The following is a 20,927-nucleotide window of genomic DNA, read 5'->3' as shown; positions in this document are numbered from 1 at the left end:
CTTTCCTCCATTTCCTTATGTAGTTCTTTCTGTCTTTTTCTGTCATAGGTTTATTTTCTTTACTGTTATATTGATGGCTTTACTGAGGACTGAGGCAAGGACAGAGGTGGTATTTTTGTTTGTGATTTATGTGATTCTGCAGCCTGTCCTTGCTATACCTACAGCCCTGCAGGCTCATGCTGGTGCGCTCTCTCTGTCTCTCTTGTTCTTGTTTTCATTGAGGTATCTAGCTGCCTTCCATTGTTGTGCTATTGTCTGTGTCAATGTATACATATATGTACATATCTAACGTGTAGGTGTTAGTGGAAGGGGTTTTTCTGGGCATTGAAGGTGCCTCTTGTGTGTTGAAAACAGAACTGAATGTCACGGTGTACTTGCTTTAGTCCAATGTGTGCACAGCAGACGTTCACACGCTACATTTAACAGTGCGTGTAATTGCCACTGATACACGGCGTGTTTCCCATCGCTCTGCGCATGCTCGCAGGGAGACTGTGTTACCCATTTGAATTGAGTGACACCGCAGTATGATGGGAAGCCTGAGAACAGCGTGGATAACTGAGACTCCTGGTGGCTGCATTGGTTACAGCAGGCAGGCTGCAGCTCCTACTTCACTAATGCTTTGTGTAGCCAGCCAGCCAGAGAGACAATCAGACAGCCAGACGAACAGTGTTGAGATAAAACAGTTGTCTGCCAGCTCTCCTCCCTACTCATCAGCCTCATCAGGCTGTTCATTTTGTCAGAACTGATGCCGTTGTGGGTTTATCAGTTATTTTTAGAGATACAGTAACAAGACGAGTGATGTTCCGCACAGCTGGAGAGAATGGGCATATGTTGCAGTGCTGACAGGGGCATGAGACTGAAGGAATACAGTGTGTTTCTTTTTCTTCTCCCTACACTTCCATCCGTAAAGAAATGTCATTTTAATACAGATCGAAATTAACTTGGGAGGCTTATGATGTCCGTAGCACAAGTCAAGCACATTACAGTCTGGGTTCTCAGACCACTGCACTAATAGCACATTAGGCAATTCTGAAAGGTCATGAGATGCTTTATGTCAGTGGTTGTGGCCAAGACCACAATGATCAAGGCCACAAAGAGGACAAGGGTGGCCTTGGCATGGATGTATAGAGATGTATTTGCCCAGATCTCTTGTATTAATGTATTGAGGGGAGACACTGCAGGTGACAGGCTTTTCATGCACTGGTCAGTTTTGAGATTTTGGGCTTCTTTTCATAAATAATGTCCTCTCTCAGAGTACTGGAATGAAAACCTCCAAAGTACATATATAGGTTTCTATTTTAGTTTCGATTTCTGCTCTGGAAATTTAAGTAATCAACTTGGGAAGAGTTGTGGTGATATTTATTAGTTAAAATGTTTACCCCATTTACTTGTAGAGTCTTATTTTGGGTCAATAAATGAATGGAATTTTACAATACATATCTTCAGAGGCCATTTTCTAAAAAAAAATATATATGTATTTTTTCATCCTCTGAGCCAAAAGTCTCCACTTCATCAGCACTTACATGCACCAAACTTTCAAGTAATATTCCTGTCTATATTCTGAAGGTTTTCACCAAGGGGTTTGTTCATACATCATTCATAACCTGATTTATATAACATTGTATTCTTAAAATATGTTAAAATGATTTTTTTCAATGGCTATTGGCAGTATTTTCTGATTTATGGAGCTCATTGTGTAGTGAGCTAAAATGCCCTTTGTAAAGCTTTGGCTTTAATATTTCAACAAAATGAAATAAGAACTTTGAACGTGGCTTTGTCTGATGTTCAGATTCTGTTTTGGTAATATGTGTAAATTATATTTAATTAGATAATGCCTCATTTGCGTGTTTAGATTTATAAAATATTCAGAACGTTTCAAGGAGCAAAAAGTAATAGCCTCAATGTAAGTAATCAACCGGGGCAGGTTCATGGAGATATTGTTTAGGTCAAATTGTTATCCTACTCACCTGTAGTGTCTCCCCTTAAGGAGGGTAGAAGAATGTGTTTCCTCACACAGTGTGTATGTATTATTACACTTACTCGCAAGACCACAACTTACCTCATTAAATTGCCCTGAGAGATGGGGCATTTAATTTAATTTAATTCAATAATGTGGACTGTTACAGTATAGTAATCCCGATTATTAACAGGATTATCATACTATTACTGAAGCCTCAAGAAACAGATAGTCCTTTGTTTCATCAAAAGTTCAATAGTTTGTGACTAATTTTTAATGGTAGTTGGTGATAACTTTTGAGAGAATGTTGTAACCTATATTTCTAACTCTAATGTGACTGAATCTCTCTGTCTTCTCTCAAAGAATGGTCTCAACGGGTTACACCTGGCCTCGAAAGAAGGTCACGTCAAAATGGTCCTGGAGCTGCTACACGCTGGCATTGAGCTGGAAGCCACCACCAAGGTACTTTGTTCTCTCTGTATGCTTATTGTTGTAAAGTAGCATTTTAACAACTGTCACACCTTCTAGTACCTTGCTGAACTTTAGCTAAGCTCAGAGCTAATTGAGCTCGATTGCATTGATATAAACCACTGCAGCAAGCATCCAGAAGCTGAACCAGCATACCTGTAACCACAAAAACTTAAACAGCTGTATAGGATTAGTGATGAGCCGAACATCAGCAATAAAAGTTTTTGACAACATAATGCCGGGTTCACACAACACGATATCAGCCTGATTATAGCCTGATGCAGAATGGTAAGGTGTTTTGATAGTTCCTTTAGGGACGTTACCACGCAGAGTAAAAGAAAAAAAATTGGAAAATTGGCGTGAAACAGCAGAGGCACTTTATCAACCCGGTGAGTACTGCCATTAGCATCAAGCTAGCAAACAATGTTACTTCTTCATATAGGAGAGTGATATAAAGTAATGAAATTAAAAAATAGTGGCGGGGCTTTTACTGACCACAACTGCAGAGGCTACCAGCTTAATTTGAAACAGACTACATTATAAACAGGACGTTATTTCCAGACACAGGTCTTTATTTATCATTCCCTCTGTATGTTTCTATTTTTACTTTTAACCCGCTCCCACTGGCTTCATAAAGTTAAGCTGTTAAAGCTGTCATTTCAAACTCAACACTTTCTGTGTCTGTTTAAAATTAAAAGCCCCTTCTAACTTCAGTGGAGAGAATCTCTTCATTTTCTAAAAAGGCTTTTATTGTGAAACATTTGCAGAAACTTGTTGTGGAGGATTCAGTGACTTGTATGTTTGCATGTGGAGCTTCAAATATAGCTCCTGCCATCTGGTGGGGCTTTTTACTTTACTACAGTAACAGTTTGGCTGGGACATGAACAGCCACAGTGACTGCAGTAATAGCAATAATAATAAAAATAGGACAAGAATAACCTGATGACATCATGCACGTCATGAAAAACAACCAGCGATGATTGGTCGTGGACCAATGTGTAGTCTGTCATGTCTGTCGGCCAAGTCACAACACGATTTTATGACTCCACAATTGTCTAATGTGACATAGTGACTGTCGGAATGGACAAAAATGTTGTGTAGTGTGAACCAGGCATAAAGAAATCTTGGAAAAAGACATCTATGCTCCCAGCTTTAGTTCACTGCAGCTTATCTGCATTGACCAAGATTAAAGATCACATTATGTCACTAGAACTGGATGATCTGAATTTTTTAACAAAGCCATTTAAGAACATGTATTATTAAGCAGGGGCTGAGTGGAGGGGGTTCCTTCAGGGGCTCCAGCCCTAATTGTCTCCTCAAAAGCACAGAACCTATGCTATTCCCTAAATAAATCTAATATGATTAAGTAAATGTTCTTCTGTTGCCTTAAGATTCAATTCAGAGTATTATAGACCACATTTACTTGGCATTGTTGGGGATCCTTCATTTGCAGTTAGAGCAGCCCAGAGTATTATGGCACTGATTCAAATGTAGCTCATTTGTCACCTTAACATTATTCTGTGGACTCACTCCAGTAGTAAAACAAAAATAGGTTTTAAGGTCAGTAATGCTACGAACACCAAATTCTTACCCAACCTAGGTTATGTAACTTAAAAATAGTCACATCAGACAAGTTTTGTCTTTTTTTAGGTGGCAGGAGTGAAATTAGTCACCCTCAACATTTGTTGTGTTTCATAATGATGAAGACAGTTGGAGAACAAGTAAATACAAATGGAGTGTGGGCTCTACAGGATGATTTTTTTCCTTGGCAACTAGCATGCTTTTACCAAATGGACAGGATTTTTTTATCTCACATGGCATGAGAAATAGTGCATATAGCTGCTTTAAATGGGAAACAAATCTCCTCGGGCCGCTGTTATTGAGTTTGGGGTAAACCTTTGATCTCTCGCCACAGGGTCTATATGTATCTATATTATTCAGGATACTTATTTCATTGTAACAGTTGGTTTTGTTAAAATATTCACAGCAGGGGTTTTGCTTCTGAATGAACTAAATGGCTGCCTTCATTTTTATCTTATACACTGAATGTATGCATATCTAATACACTAAGTTTAAAGCTCTCCGTGTAGAAATCAAGGCCATTAGGTTCATTTTTTCTCCCATTCACTCTAATTTTCTTTTCTCTCTCCTTTGGTGTGGTTTCGTGTGTGTGTGTGTGTCTGTGCATATGTGACCTCCAGAAAGGGAACACGGCTCTCCATATCGCAGCGCTGGCAGGCCAGGAGAAAGTGGTGGCGGAGCTTGTCAACTATGGTGCCAATGTTAATGCGCAGTCACATGTGAGTCACTGACTGCTGTGCAAGCGAGTGTGCTAAATCTGTGTGTGTGTGTGTGTGTGTGTGTGCGCATTTGTATATTACTGTGGTTGCATATGTGACACACCTGCTACAGAGTTGTCCATATGTTTATCTCCAGTATCTGTAAGGACGACTGTGTGTACCTGTGTGTGTCCTTGTAAAGATAAACACCTGTGGCCAGTCGCATTAAATGCCTTAAGTTTTCTCCCTAAGTATGATACTTAAAGGGAAACTAAAGTATTTTCAACATGGACCCTATTTTTCTATGTTTTTATGTCTCAGTGCCTATTAAGGGCACATTTTTATTAAAGTGGTCCAGAATTGAATGAGATTAATGCAGCCACAAAGTCTTACTGTAAGGGTTTCCTAGTGTAAGACCAAAAAGGAGAACATTTCAAAACCTATGTGAACGTTTAAAGGAAACCTTAAGGAGAAGACTTAAAGGGATAGTGTACCCAGAAATGAAAATTCAGCCATTATCTACTCACCTATATGCCGAGGAAGGCTCAGGTGAAGTTTTAGAGTCCTCACAACACTTGTGGAGATCCAAGGGGAGAGGGGGTAGCAACACAACTCCACCTAATGGAGGCTTACAGCGCCCCAGAATCAAACATCCAAAAACACATAATTGAAACCACAAAATATGGGTTAGCTTATTTATTTATTTCTCAGGTCAGTTGAGTCACAAATCCCTGTATGGATCCTTAAAAAGTCTTAAAATAAGGCCTTAATTGGTGTTAAAATGTCTTAAATCAATCTTTCTTAAATCAATTGTTTTAAAACTGCTAAGACATGGAGAGTAGGACTTATTATTTACTTATTTGATGTTGCATTGTAAAATCTCAGTGTAATTGGTGGCATCTATTTTTCTTTTTTAATAATTTACTTAATGCCTCTCACATGATCAGGATAGTAGAATCAGCTGCACTCATATTTTGTTTCTGGCTGCTCAGGGAAGAGGATCCACTGTCTGCTAGCTAGCTGTCACTGTTCCCTGGACGACATGGGGAAGTGCAAATTGAACGAACATCGGCTATTCAAGCAAGGCATAAGAGGCTTTGTGTAGTTTATATAAAAAAAAAAGAAATTCAAGCTCGGCACGATGTGAATCAAGGCGGTGGATGCCACATGCAGAGTGAGAAACACATAATTTCCAAGAAAACCCATCAAACAAACGGCAGGTATTCCCCAGTTCTGCTCTACCCTCGCCTCCATGACACCTCCGCCCACATCTCTGATAGCTGCACCAGAGTCAGCAGCAACAGATCTCCAAATAACATTCAGGTGTACGCCTACACAGAGAGCAGAGGTACTGTGGTGTCCTGACACAAGACAAAACACCAATCACAGGTGTCACATGAAGGAGTAGGAAACTCTGTGCAGTGTTCCTTGACCAATTGATGTAAAACACACCAATCACCCAAAACATTAAAACCACTGGTGGATGAAGTGAATAACATTAATAATCTCGTTACAATGCAGTGCTCTGCTGGGAAACCTTTGGTCCTGGTATTCATTTGGATGACACTTGACACGCACCACCCACCCAAACACCTAATATTGTGTCTTTGTGTATACATAACTATACATACTATATTTGTGCCTCCACAGAAAGGGTTCAGTCCTCTCTACATGGCAGCACAGGAGAATCACTTAGAGGTGGTCAAGTTCCTTCTCGAGAACGGTGCCAATCAGAGTCTCCCAACCGAGGTATGTGTGTCTTTCTGGCTGTTCTGATTATGAGCCTGCACCACATAAATCGCATGTGAGTGCACGTTTTCTCGTGCAAAGACAAAAATATCAGGCTACAGGATATTCAATCTTTCACTGTATCTGCTCATGGCATACGATATTACATGTTGTCCAATTCACTGTGTCCCTTTTCCCTCCCTGTTCTTCATTCCTCTCTCATTCTTGCCCCTTCCTGACCTCTTTACTTTTTGTCTTGTCTGCCCTTTTTTCACTCACAGGATGGCTTCACCCCCCTGGCAGTAGCCCTCCAGCAGGGCCACGAAAATGTTGTGGCACTGCTTATCAACTATGGCACGAAGGGTAAAGTCCGACTTCCGGCACTGCACATCGCCGCACGAAACGACGACACACGTACCGCCGCAGTGCTCCTGCAGAACGATCCCAACCCCGATGTTCTCAGCAAGGTATACACTCTGAGATTGTGTGTGCTGGTGTAATGGTTTATTTTGCGTATTATGACATTACAGTCAGCCAAAAAGAAAAGAAAAATACATTGTATGAGCAGAAACAACACAATCGCAATATCTTTTGGGCTGTTGTCTGACTGTGCTGTCTAACTTTGTGTCCTGCACGTTGTTGTAACCTTGCTTTTCAATAATAATATGAATGAATTGTAATTACTTTTCCCCTTTTCCATCATGTCTCCCTTTCTGTAGACTGGCTTCACACCTCTCCATATTGCAGCTCACTATGAAAACATGAGCGTAGCCCAGCTGCTGCTGAATAGAGGAGCCAATGTAAACTTCACCCCCAAGGTCAGTGTGTCTCAGCTGTGGGATCAGAAACAACCTCTGAAAGGAATGATGAATGTGGCTAAACATAGAGCACATATTAAAGGATACAGGAATCTTACCAGTACATTTCCAGATACATTTAATTTTTATAATAGAACAGCTTCCATTATACTTTGGTCTTTTCTTCTCTAGAACGGCATCACACCCCTTCATATAGCCTCCAGGAGGGGCAATGTGATGATGGTCAGACTACTGCTGGACAGAGGAGCACAGATTGATGCCAAAACTAAGGTAGTGTACTGCTCAGCTCCAAGCCGCCACTCTAGCAGTTTGTCACTTATGCATGTCCAACAGTTCCCAATGGTTCCTAAAACGTATTTCCTCCATCTGTTTTCCTCCCTGTTGATTTGCTCATTCCTGTCTCTCATGTCGTTTAACACCTTTCCAGTTACTCTCTCTCTCTCTCTCTCTCTCTCTCTCTCTCTCTCTCTCTCTCTCTCTCTCTCTCTCTCTCTTTGCAGGATGAGCTGACTCCTCTCCACTGTGCAGCCAGGAATGGCCATGTTCGCATCATTGAGATCCTGCTGGAACACGGTGCTCCCATCCAGGCTAAAACCAAGGTAGATCATTTGAAAGCCACAGGACACCTGCCTTCAAATATTAAAAATGTAGATATAATATCAAAGATGAGTGTTTCATTAAGCATCCACAATGTCTGAGTGAAAATAAATGTTCATAACTATTAAAACCTAGTTCAAAATCAGCTCATTAGGCTGCTTCAAACCATGTCTTCGGATTGTGGGGGCGTGATCAGATCACACTCATTTGCTCCCTTTCAGATCTAGTACATTACCATTTTATTTTCCTTTCAGTCACTAGCGTTAAAACATTTTAATGCTGAGGGAATAAACTAAATCTATTAAATAGACCCTACTTGGTTGGGACGCAAACTACGCAAACTAGCAAACTAGGTTAGACCACCCAAATCTGTGTGTTTATTGGGCTATACCTGCCGGACTAAGAGGCTAAGTGTTTTAGCATCTTCCATCCACTTACATGAAATGGTTAGCATTAGCTCTGCTATGCTGCACTTTTGAGCCACACATTAAAGGGATAGTGCACCCAAAAATGAAAATTCAGCCATTATCTACTCACCCTCATGCCGAGGGAGGCTCAGGTGAAGTTTTAGAGTCCTCACAACACTTACGGAGATCCGAGGGGGGAGTGGGTAGCAGCACAACTGCAGATTAAAACGTCCAAGAACACAGAATTGAAACCATGAAATACTGTATCTCCATACTGCTCGTCCGTAGTGATCCAAGTGTCCTGAAGCCCCGACATAAAAAGTTGTTTGAAAAAATGTAATTTGAACTCTGTTTTTAGCCTCATTGTAGCCTGTAGCTCTAACTGCCTCTGTGTACACTGCGCTGACGTGTGTGCACTTGCGCGCAAGACCAGCGAAAGCATGTGAACAAACTTGAAGGCGGTGCCCATGTCTCACGGTCTCGCGCAAGCGCACACACGTCAGTGCAGTGTACACAGAGGCAGTTAGAGCTACAGGCTTCAATGAGGCTAAAAACAGAGTTCAAATGACATTTTTCCAAACAACTTCTCCCTCAGATCTCTTTAAGTGTTGTGAGGACTCTAAAACTTCACCAGAGCCTCCCTCAACATATGGGTGAGTAGATAATGGCTGAATTTTCATTTTTGGGTGCACTATCCCTTTAACTTCATGATTAATACAGCTTTGGGTGGTGTTCCCCTGTCTATTAATTAGCTGAACACAGTGGCTTTCAAACCTTGGCAGGCTACTTTGAATTCTCAATCTGGCTAAAAGGGAGAGTACCTGAAAAGTTCTGACATCAGCTTGGCGAGACAGCCATATCAAATATCTTTATCCTAAACATGATTGGGCAGAAATTTATTATGTCATTAATGCCCTTGTTTAGCCAAGCCTAACTGCAACCCAGTAACAGGAAAGGGAGAGAGAGTTACACCAACGGATGTTATAGCCTGTGTTCACATACTTTTTAGGTTTTTACCACTACTGTTATTACTGTTAGATCCCAAATAACAAACTTGAGAGCCAATCATGGGTTTGCCTTTTAAGGGGCATTAATGAAGTCTCTGTGGCGGTCTTTTAGCCATTACTACCCCTTTGAGCTTTGTACTCAGCAGTCACTGGGGTTAACTCTTTAATACTGGTTTTGATTTGTGACTTTAAGTCTTCTGAAATAATCTAACTACTGAGTTAGATTCCATGTTTTAATACTAATGATGTTCCCAAGGCCAGCAAAATATCAGCATATAAACCAGCTAGAAACATATACGCTTTCATCCAACTCTGGCTAATTAGCTCAAATCAAGATGTTTGACACATTTGTCTGTGTACTGAGCATCCCAGATCTGGGCCTCATCAGCCATGGGTGTTTATACTTGGATATTTTTGCCACAACATTCCTTGGCAGTTGTATTATCTGCAAGTAATTTTAGCACACTGCGCTGATTATATCCCCTCCAAGGATGCATACTCAGCTTTCCTGAACACAAGAAATTTAATCTTATTGACTGCGTGTGCTACAAGCAGCACCATCCTGTTTTGTTTTCTGCTCACTTTCCCTGCTTCTGTCTGTGTCCCATTCTTTCTCTCTTACAGAACGGTCTGTCCCCCATCCACATGGCAGCTCAGGGGGATCACATGGACTGTGTCAGGCAGCTACTGCAGTACAACGCAGAGATCGATGATATCACACTGGACCATTTAACCCCTCTTCATGTAGCAGCCCACTGTGGTCACCATCGGATGGCCAAAGTCCTACTGGACAAGGGGGCCAAAGCCAATGCACGAGCTCTGGTGGGTTTTGTGTTTGTGCACGACGGGTATGCAACAGTGACTGTCATATGTAGGAAATAAATTCTTAATGTACTTTTGTAGGTATAATTCACTCATCTATCGTGATATTTTTGTGCCCATGTTGCTCAGAACAAGTTCATACAGGGTGTGCAGATTTGTTTTTATATAACTAAAGGTGTGCAAAAGCCTGAAAGGGCAATCTTAATGCCCACTTTAATGTTTCAGTCTATAGTTATTTAGCAAAGCAACACATCAGACAGTCAGCATCACTATAGGGAGACATCTGTGAGATTAATGAGGCTGTAAAAAGCAAGGTAATCAGAACAGTCTATGGATTAAAGGACATTCTGGCTTCTTCTGACTTGAACTGTTTTCTCTGTGTTTCCAGAATGGCTTTACACCTCTCCATATTGCTTGCAAGAAGAACCACATGCGGTCCATGGACCTGCTGCTTAAGCACTCTGCTTCCCTAGAAGCTGTCACAGAGGTGAGACGATTTGGCCATTAGGGACAGAGGCTGAAAATGAGCAATTACCCACTCCTCCAGTGTGAAGAAAAGTTTCCACCCAAGTGGCATTCATGATGCATTCCTTGTCATTTGTAACAAGCATATGTGTGCATTTCATGTCTGTATTTACTGCTTTTTATATGCTCATTGAAGGACAGAACAGATGTTGCTTGTATGGCTTTGAAATAACAAGGAATATGCTGCATTTCAGCCTGTTCTCATTCCCAGGTGGTCAAATACTGCTGCTTTGTCATGCTACTCAGAGACTCATAGCACAGTGATACGCAGCTGAAACACATTGTAACACATGGTTAATGTTGTGAAGCAGTCACAGGTATAGGCACCAAAACTACTTGGTCAGGTTTAGACAAAAAGATCACGTTTTGGGTTAAAGTAAGTACCTTTGCTGCCTTACAATAACATGAGGCAGTGCGCGACAACCGTATGTAATTACATGACACTAAAACAATGTTGACTTTTGGTTTTAGACGGGACACAAACTGTGGTTTCTTGAGTGAAAGTCTTGTCCTGTTTGACCTATCCTCCCCTCCCTCACGCCCCCTTGCAGACCTTCTTGCTCTTCATACTAGGTCAGTTTCTCCTAGAGTCAAGTATTTCCGCAGATGGGTTTACAACTCAAATTTTACATTTTAGTTGAAAGCCCTGTGCATCTCATTGTGCCAAAGGGTGCCATTTGCGTTAATGTAACACGTCGATGGGTGTGACAAAGCTTCGGTATTTGAAAACCTGTCTAATGTCAGTGTTGTTTTCATTAAAACATTTAAAACTGGCTACTTTATGATTGGTAATAGGGCATATTAAAAGTGCTGTCCCAACAAGTGGAGTCAACATCGACACCAGTCCATTAATGCCAGTCAGTCAGATGTGACTAATGAACTAGAATGCCACTTGCCTTCTCTGTTAAGCTGTGATATTGAGCTTTGGTGACCTTCTCTGTCTGTGTTTCTGTGTGCAGTCTGGTCTCACTCCTCTTCATGTAGCAGCATTCATGGGCCATCTGAATATTGTGAAAAACCTGCTCCAGAGAGGAGCTTCACCTAATGCTTCCAATGTGGTAAGAAACCCTTTTCTACCTCAAAATTTAGCATGTGTTCCTCTTTGTTGTTGTCTTTTAAATCACACTGCCATTTTTATGTCAGATGTACTACAAAAAGGTTACCTTTCCGTGTGTTTACATTATTAACAGAGAATTAACTCGATGCTAAATTACAGCTTGTTTTTAGTGACACCTGTGGACATTAAGTGAAATGCAGTCAGCATCCTGTTGCTCACACTCGCACGCCATATAGTATGTGCAAGCAAGCACCTGGACATCAGCCAAAATAGTGACGAATCACACACAAGACTGAACATGACTGACTGGCATCATGTTGATAGAATGCTGGAAAATGCTGGAACATACATTAAAATCATTTTCAGAAAAATGTTACTATATCAGCTGACGTTAAACATGGCCAAAGTGTCACATAACAAGGTAAACATCTGTAAAAGTAATCCTGGGGAGCAAAAGCCTCTTTGCTGAGAGAGACTTACACCAAGAATTGTATAGCCATATCAAGGCTATGCTCTCATGTTGCTGACTCATGTTGCAGAGATGCATAGTTATGGAAGAGAATTGGCTTTTTCAGGCGAGGAACTTAAAGAGACAGGCGCTAAATCAGAGCGTCTCAGACACAGGGTGAATACAGGTGTAGCGCAGACAGTGTGAGGAAAATTTAGTGACGATTAAAGCATGTAAACATGTTATAGTAGATATCCAAAATACAAGTACGAACCTGAAAATGAGCATAATAAGTCCCCTTTGAAAGGGATATCGCTGACTTGTCATGAAATTGTAAAACTGATAATAGATTGAACATGAAAATAACAAATCATCTTTTTCTGCTTCAGCCAGAATTTTGTCAGATGTACTTGGTTTACAAATTGAACCTGCCACTATTCAGCAATATGTAGTATTTGATTAAAGATTTGAAAACCTCAGTTACATACATTTAACTGCCGTGCTATTATGAAAGTTAAGTGACGGGTTGACCTGTTTTTATCTACACCAGAAAGTGGAGACTCCCCTCCACATGGCGTCCAGAGCAGGACACTGTGAAGTTGCTCAGTTCCTGCTGCAGAACGCAGCACAAGCAGACGCCAAGGCTAAGGTAGGAGTACTAGTCATGTTGTAGTCATCAAAACCCTAAACAGACTTTGAGTTTGTACTGTTTATTGTATTTGTAGCTGTCATTCAGTATTTATTTAGCATTCATCGGTGGTAAATTGGTTTGGCTGGCTGGCTTTGATTTATCTGTTTCCCTGTTTAAACATAAATTGACCTCTTTCTCCTTGTGTCCAGGACGACCAGACACCTCTACACTGTGCGGCCCGCATGGGCCACAAGGACCTTGTAAAGATGCTCCTGGAGCACAAGGCCAACCCCGACTCGGCTACAACCGCAGGCCACACGCCCTTACACATTTCTGCACGTGAAGGGCATGTCCACACTATTCGAATCTTGTTGGATGCTGGGGCACAGCAGACCAAGATGACAAAGGTAGGGAAAAATGGTTTCATATGCATTTAATGTTCAATTACAGGAAGAGGATTTCAGCCTTAACTGAACTGGTCTACATTAGACACTGCACTAGATAAAGCTGTAGTTGGTGACTTATAAAAATAAATTTGTCATGTTTGCTAAAAATGTCACCATATCCAGACAGTTATACATGAGACAGATATTCTGTGAAAAAAAAAATCATGGTCCTCCTCCTCGTAGTGCTTCTAATGGCATTTGCAAGAAGCTACTGCACATGCACAAAAACAACCAATCAGAGCTGAGGAGCCTCTAAAGCAGCTGTCAGTAATGTCAATCACTGTTTGTGAACCGCGGTATAACTAGGCAGCGATGATCAAGTATGAATCAACATTCTGTTAATGCATTGTGTTTTTCTTGCCTTTTCTTGTTTTCAGAAACATATTTTAGTGTACTGTTTAGCTGTTAACTGAGAACTTTTGTGATCCGACTGCCATATTGGAAACAGTCAAGCAAAAACCAAGCATTGGTCAAAGGCCAGAGGCAAAGCAGCCAACTGTAGCTTCAAGGCAAACATGTCTTATACTACACAGGGAGATCTTACTCACAGTAGTTTCTGTGATATTTGTATTTGGGAACTTTTCTGTGCAAGGGCATCAGTTGTAATTTTCCTACTTCAAGAGCACTTCCTGGTTTATTTTCATGCTTAATTATATCTAATTCTGTGTTCATTCTATCACACGGACTGAGTTGTCATGATGTGAGGTGTAAGTAGAAATACAAATTGTCTAAACGAGATAAGAATTAATGAGAAAACTACTCTGTTTTCTTTCCAACAACTCTGAGTATAATGTACAATAATGATGAGTATAGATGTGCCATATCATCTTGTTCACGATAATACAAGCATGATTTTTAATATGACATGAAAAATTCATATCCTAATACTTGAGATTTTCCAATTTTGCTGACATATTGACATCATACTGTTACCCACGGCAACAACAAGCATGGCTGAAAGCGAAATTATTGCGGACGCCGAGGTGGCTCCAAAAAGAGGAGCAGCTTCAGTAGTGTGGACTAAACTGTGGCATCCTGAATGTTTTATGAATAACCCTGGACTTCTCAGACTCTTTTAGTGAGTTACTGCTCAGAGGGAACTCATTCAGCCGCTAAAAATATCCTGTGATATCGTGATATTATTTTAGGACAATATAGCCCACCCCTAATGATAAAAATGTCTTCTTTTGAGCAGAAAGGCTTCACTCCCCTCCATGTGGCCTCTAAATATGGGAAGGTGGACGTGGCTGAGCTCCTACTGGAGAGAGGAGCCAACCCAAATGCAGCTGGGAAGGTGAGACAATCTGTGCTTTGTGTAGTTCAGCTCCCTGAAGTACACAAAAACAATAAAGTACTCTTTACACGCCTGTGAAGAGCAGTTCAGCCGCAAAGTTTGACCTTAAGGAGATTGTGAGATATCATCTGAATTATAGCTTATCATGGTATGTGTTTCATATATACATGTTTTTGTGTTTGTGTGTGTTTGTGTATGTCTGTGGGTTTATATATGTGTACATGTGTATGCGTGTGTGTTTAACAGAACGGTCTGACACCCCTTCATGTGGCCGTCCATCACAACAACCTGGATGTTGTTAGGCTCCTGGTCAGCAAGGGAGGATCTGCACACAGCACTGCCCGAGTAAGATGCTCACATACGTGTGTGCACGTACTCACACAGGCTGGCCGACACAGCACGCCAACCCATCACTGACACACATACCAAAACAGGTCAAATGAGTGTGTGATAACTAGACGTACAGTAACTTACATGAAAACCTCCAAAGCACTCTCTCATTACAGCATTCAATCTAAAATTAGACACGAACAGTGCTAAGAAAAGCGATGCCCACTCTCGTGTGTGTCCGTATGTCCTTGTTTCTCGCTACAGAACGGCTACACTCCTCTGCACATAGCTGCCAAGCAGAACCAGATGGAGGTGGCCAGTTGTCTTCTGCAGAATGGGGCAACACCCAATTCGGAATCTCTCCAAGGCATCACGCCCCTGCACCTGGCCTCACAGGAGGGGCGGCCCGACATGGTGGCCCTGCTCATCTCCAAACAGGCCAACGTAAATCTGGGAAACAAGGTATAATATTAGAATGGGTCAAAACCTGTCACTCCTAGAGAGTAAAAGTACATTTCCGTAGCTTTTCACCATCAGAAATGATACTTTTTGTGTGTGTGTTCTTTCTCTCTGCCTTTTAGAATGGGTTGACCCCTCTGCATCTTGTGGCTCAGGAAGGTCATGTGGGAATCGCTGACACACTGGTCAAACAAGGAGCTTCCGTTTATGCTGCTTCACGGGTAAGTTACAGCACCTCAGGCATAATTGTGTGAAATGGGTTAAAAGATGCCACAGAATCAGCTTACTCCACTTTTCTGATGGAAACAGTGGCCAAAATGTAGTTTTGGACGACATGCCAGACCTACAGTTTGTTGTGACGGTCATCGGGCTATTTGTGTTATTTACAATTGACAATAGCTTGAAAATTCTCTTTCCATCTGGGAAGTGGATAGCAATTTGATATAATTTAGTTTATTTATTAAAGTCCCCCTCCATTCAAAAACATGTTTTTCTTATACTTAAGTCCCTTATAATGACTGACCTTGACGATACTGACTTATATTTGTGCAGTTTGTCACTAGAGAGGTGTTTTGACATCCATCTACTGAAGGAGGGGTTGTTTGTGCGCTTCACTAAGCTAGGCCTTTCCGAGGCCTACGTAGAAAGCCTCTTCCACGGTCCTGCATGGAAAGCCTAAGGCAGAGAGAGCAAACCTCCCTGCCCTTCCATGCGCCTACATGGAAAGGGCAGCAGCAAAGACCCCCCGGGAACAGAAAGGACCAGCATCAATGACAAACAGAAATGACACCGATAAGTCAGACACAGCATGAAAAGGAGGAGCTGGGGTGGAGGCGGAGGTGGGTTGCAAAGCAGCTTGCAGAGGAAGCAGCAACAGTAGGCAGGCCAGAGCAGTTTAAATAGGGCGCTCTGAATGAGACTGACCGACTGGTTGCATAGAAAGGAATCATGTGATCTATCAGCTGACTCCCTTCCATCAATCAGCTGATGTAGCTGGGATGTGAGCTAAGCTTGACATGTCAGCTGATGTAGCTGGGATGTGAGCTAAGCTTGACATGCTGCCATCTTGCCTGAACTAGCACTGTGCTCAAGAAGTAGCATAAGTATTAAAATATGTCTGGAGGGGGACTTTAGACAAATCAATGATAATCTATAAATATTTAATTTTGTGGACTTATCACAGAAGCTCATCAGTGTTTAAGATGTTAAAAAAAAGTATATTAAACCTTTCAAATATCTTTCTAATCTAATAGCTTTCTCTCTCTTTTCTCGTGTCTCAGATGGGCTACACACCCCTTCATGTGGCCTGTCACTATGGCAACATCAAGATGGTGAAGTTCCTCCTGCAGCAGCAGGCTCAAGTGAATAGCAAGACAAGGGTAAGTGATATCTGTTTCACTTGTATAACATACAGTATATGACTATATATGGCTTTTGCTGCGCATGTGCTTAATGGCTGGTTGTGGGTTGTTTGTTTACTTTACTTTGATTCCATGTGTTAGTCCTGTGAGGCTTTATTAAAACATTGTTTAACCTGGCTCCAACTCACTGGGGCTGCATTTTTTCCCACCGTACTTCTGTACTTGTAATCTGATCCTAAGTCAGCCTAATCGTCACACAAGCGCTGATCGTGGGTCTTATCAGATCCACTCTGCCATGACACATAATGATAAACAGACCCGGGATCTGCAGAAATGGAATCAGTCCAGACCTGGACATGATTGACCATTACAAAACGTGGCCCACAGCCCGTATCAGTTCCAGATCAGGGCCTAGGGTCTGGGTAGACCCATGAATACTTCTAAAGAGCTTACTGGAGCCCTATTACTTCAACATGAACTTTAACTTGATGCTTAGTGGTTGATGTGGCTGATGATGTTGGCTGATGTGCAAGTGTGTAGTTTTTATGGGTTTTTTTATGGTGTATGCTTCATTTCTTCTGGACTATTATTGTAAGGCAGCTAAACATGTGCAGCTCCTGAGTCCAAGACAAATTTCCCTACGGGGACAATAAGGTATATTGTATCGTATCATACTGTATTGTATCGTATCGTATCATATAGCATAGTATCGTATCACATCATATCCTATCATTTGGTGCCGAAATCATGACTTGAAATGTTTTTCTGTGTTTCTTTTTTGTGTGACCATCCTCCCCCTTTTCTCCTCCAGATGGGCTACACCCCTCTGCACCAGGCAGCTCAGCAGGGCCATACTGATATTGTCACCCTGTTGCTGAAACACGGAGCCCAGCCCAATGAGATTACTTCAGTGAGTCATTTGTCCAAAATGCCCTTTTGCCTCTGATAGTGTTAACCACATCCTACATATTCTAAAGGCAGATGGTCAGTATACTGTACTGTAATGTCACGCTGCTGTGACACAGCTTTTAAGTGCAACTCCAGTGGTAGGTGCTGTAGGATTTTAACTTGTTCTTCTGTTTAGAGAGTAACATTAAGATTCCTCACCCATCTGTGGTGATTGTAAGCAGTATGAACCACTCAAGGAGAAACTATCATGTGATACTTATGAGTATCCCTTTTCCTCCCGTCAACATTCATCCCTATATGCTAATGATACTGTATTATATTTTTGCAGTAAGTATAATTTCTTCTTGTTGATAATAGATACATTAGATACATTTCTGACTTTAGTAACATATTGCTTATTCCACAAAATATCATGTATTTTTTATTTGGATTTTTCTTGTGGGCAAATGTCTTTTTGTCATGTCCCACATTCATTGATAAGGCACTAGACATCCTTGGTGTGGAATCTCTGCTCTATAGCAATGTTGCCTCTTAAAAAACTATTGATGTACGCCATATGTACATTTAGTGCATTTAATGTAATGTTAATGAACTAAAAGGTTTGTCACATTATGAGATAATATAAATTATATGAAGCAAAGTTAAAAATCTACTGTATGGAAATAGTTTACATGATTTTTTCTCACCTCTCTCTGCACAGAATGGGACATCGCCCCTGGGCATTGCCAAGCGGCTGGGTTACATCTCTGTCATTGATGTGCTCAAACTGGTTACCGAGGAGTCCGTCTCTGCGGTGAGCAACACATCATGCACGGTTCACATGGTTACACCAGCACGCAAAGACATAGCCTTGACACAACATGACTCAGATGTTCAATCAAACAGTGATCGTGTCTCGATCAGGTTCAGCTCCCTCACCTGCCTGCAAACAATTCAGCATCTTCCATCTATTCTCCTCTCTTTCCTTTTCTCTTCACTCCCTCCTCCATCTCTGCTATATCTCTCTCTCTTGCAACCTCCCTCTGCGCCTCACAGATCACTACAGAGAAGCATCGGATGAGTTTCCCTGAGACCGTAGATGAGATTTTGGATGTTTCGGAGGATGAAGGTAGGCTATCTGCTTTAATTATGCTATCAACTGTACATTTGATAATTAATTTTCAGCTCTGATTCGCTATTTCTGTAGAAGAAGACTGCATGGGAGGTATACTGACACATCAGTACCACCATGAATTTAAATACGTATATGACTGTTTATAACACCCTTTTCCATTTGTTTTGTAGGGGTTGCCCAGCTAACGTTAGGTAGGAGTGTGTCTGTATCTCTGGCTTGTCCGGTCCAATGGCTAGTGAACTTGTGCCTTCATTGCAATTCTCATTTTCTCTGTGTGTCACTAATTGTCTTTTTTAATCAGTTCGTCTGACTCTGCTCTCAACTCCAGTCCTGTTCGCTCCTCTCTGTCCTTATCCTCTCGATCTTTATTCTCTCCTCCTCTCCCTCTTTGCTCAGAGATTTATTTAAAACAAATGTGTCTGTTTTTCATCAGCATGTCGTCACGACATTTTCCTTTTACCAGCGTTCAATGCACATCTGTTCGTGAATTCATTATTGACAGAACTTCAGTGTTTCTGCGTTTAAAAGACAAACAGCCTCCTCCCAGTCGAGCCATTCGGAAAATGAGCGCCACTGCCTTTTACAGCCTAATTGATCAATAAGCTGATTACACACATGCTGCGCTCCAGCTGTGACACTCAACACACACAGTTGCTGCCTATGTAGTCATCTTTTTGGTTTAAAAGAGACTCAGAATAAATCAAATCTGTAATTTTCACGACAAATTTTTACACGCAAGCTCCATTTTAATCTATTTTGTTCTTTCTGTACTTGTTTAAATGTATTGCTTTTTCTGCTTTAACATTTTTTTGTGTTTACCTGTGCAGCTTGTTCCAATAAATGTTTAAATGTCTCTGTTCGTGAAGTGGTTTCTCGTTTACTGTTACTGTTATGATCATTATTTCAAAATCATTCCTCCTTAATAATTGAGATATTTTCTCCTACACAGAAAACAACCATCACCACATGTGATTTCATCTTTAATGGGCATGCTCACTAAAAAAGCTGTCACCAGGTGCCTTGCAGTTTGCCGTCCATGCAGTGTCCTTAAGCTGTGTTGATATTCACTGTCTTACCAATCCTTCTTCTTTCACTCCTTTGGTTTCCATCGGCTCTGGTTGTTGTTGGTTTGACTCCATTGCTTAGACTGAGATATCTGAGACTGCTTTGTGGCCATTTTTTTCTGTGGTTTTCATGAAGGTGAAGGGATGGGAAGGATGGTGGTGTAACTACTGCTACTTTCGTCTGTGGAAAATTGAAGTGACACTATTTTGATTCAAGTGGAGAGGTCAGCCACAGATCAAGATACTGTCAGTCATTTAAAAAACAAAAAAATGAATTGGAGAAAACGGTGAATTTTATTGGCAGATATTTTGTACTTGATTTGATAAACTTACACGACTGAGTGGAAGAACTTGAGAGTTGAGATCAGCATCATTTTACCCTGTACTCCCCTGGTCTCGTCCTTTTCTCTCTTAATTCTTTATGTGCAACCTGTTCTTTGCCAGTTTTCGTTTTTTCATCTCTGCTCCTTTTCCGCCGTTTCTCACCTCTTTACTTTGCCCACAGGAGACGAGTTGCTCGGGATGGATGGAGCACGCTATTTGAAGCTCGATGACTTTAAGGACCAAGACGATGACTTCCTCTCCCCGAAGAAAACCCTTAGAGACTTTGAAGGTGGCATGGGTACCACGTAAGTCATTTTTTACTCATGTTTCTGCATATGTGTTGGTAAATGGGGGGTCTGCAGGTGACAGCTGAAACCGAATTTTGTACTGGTTTTGATTTATTTTCAAGAAATCTAACAACTTGAAGTGCCCCCTTCATTTCTCACAGTGGTCTGTAAAAGTTATCGATGCTTTGCCAGATGCAAAGGATGAAAAAGGAATGAGATCATTTAATGATTTGTGTGTAATGTCCCTAGAAGCTCATCTTTCTTTACCTTCGACTCAATAATGCAAAAGTATAGGGTCCCGTTAGGTGTAGCTTTAACCACTCAATCACTCCATTCTTTGCTAGATGTGGCAGGACGAAACTTAGGGTGCTTTCAGACCTAGAGTTGTCTTGCTTTGGTCTGAATCAGGGACTAATGTTGTTACAAAGTTGCATAATTGCCTGGAGTTGGTTCGTGTTCTCACGGCAGCGTTTACAAATGGACCAGATCAAATGCCTTGTGTGAGAAAGCTGCTCTTGATTGGTCAGAATTTCCATGTGGGAAAAATCCAGGAAGTAAACAAAACGTTGAAGAAGAGTACACTTGCAAGATAAAT

At 41.3% G+C, this 20,927-nt stretch overlaps 1 protein-coding gene across 1 annotated transcript in view; it reads left to right on the top strand.

Annotated features, from left to right (window-relative positions):
* ank1b (ankyrin 1, erythrocytic b) overlaps window positions 1-20,927 on the top strand; it is a 110,587-nt gene that overhangs the window by 54,085 nt on the left and 35,575 nt on the right. The window contains exons 3-24 of the mRNA XM_050053050.1: window positions 2,321-2,419; window positions 4,627-4,725; window positions 6,355-6,453; window positions 6,714-6,899; window positions 7,152-7,250; window positions 7,422-7,520; window positions 7,751-7,849; window positions 9,886-10,083; window positions 10,472-10,570; window positions 11,568-11,666; window positions 12,664-12,762; window positions 12,954-13,151; window positions 14,386-14,484; window positions 14,731-14,829; window positions 15,079-15,276; window positions 15,396-15,494; window positions 16,554-16,652; window positions 17,446-17,544; window positions 18,244-18,336; window positions 18,579-18,651; window positions 18,828-18,848; window positions 20,227-20,350. Of these exons, the coding sequence (XP_049909007.1) occupies window positions 2,321-2,419; window positions 4,627-4,725; window positions 6,355-6,453; window positions 6,714-6,899; window positions 7,152-7,250; window positions 7,422-7,520; window positions 7,751-7,849; window positions 9,886-10,083; window positions 10,472-10,570; window positions 11,568-11,666; window positions 12,664-12,762; window positions 12,954-13,151; window positions 14,386-14,484; window positions 14,731-14,829; window positions 15,079-15,276; window positions 15,396-15,494; window positions 16,554-16,652; window positions 17,446-17,544; window positions 18,244-18,336; window positions 18,579-18,651; window positions 18,828-18,848; window positions 20,227-20,350 (2,477 nt within the window). The remainder of the gene's footprint in view (window positions 1-2,320; window positions 2,420-4,626; window positions 4,726-6,354; window positions 6,454-6,713; window positions 6,900-7,151; window positions 7,251-7,421; window positions 7,521-7,750; window positions 7,850-9,885; window positions 10,084-10,471; window positions 10,571-11,567; window positions 11,667-12,663; window positions 12,763-12,953; window positions 13,152-14,385; window positions 14,485-14,730; window positions 14,830-15,078; window positions 15,277-15,395; window positions 15,495-16,553; window positions 16,653-17,445; window positions 17,545-18,243; window positions 18,337-18,578; window positions 18,652-18,827; window positions 18,849-20,226; window positions 20,351-20,927) is intronic.

The sequence above is a fragment of the Epinephelus moara genome, chromosome 9 (genome assembly GCF_006386435.1).
Source record: "Epinephelus moara isolate mb chromosome 9, YSFRI_EMoa_1.0, whole genome shotgun sequence".
Lineage (NCBI taxonomy): Eukaryota > Metazoa > Chordata > Actinopteri > Perciformes > Serranidae > Epinephelus > Epinephelus moara.
The sequence above is the reverse complement of the archived record's forward strand: the minus strand, read 5'-3'. Positions and strand labels throughout refer to the sequence as shown.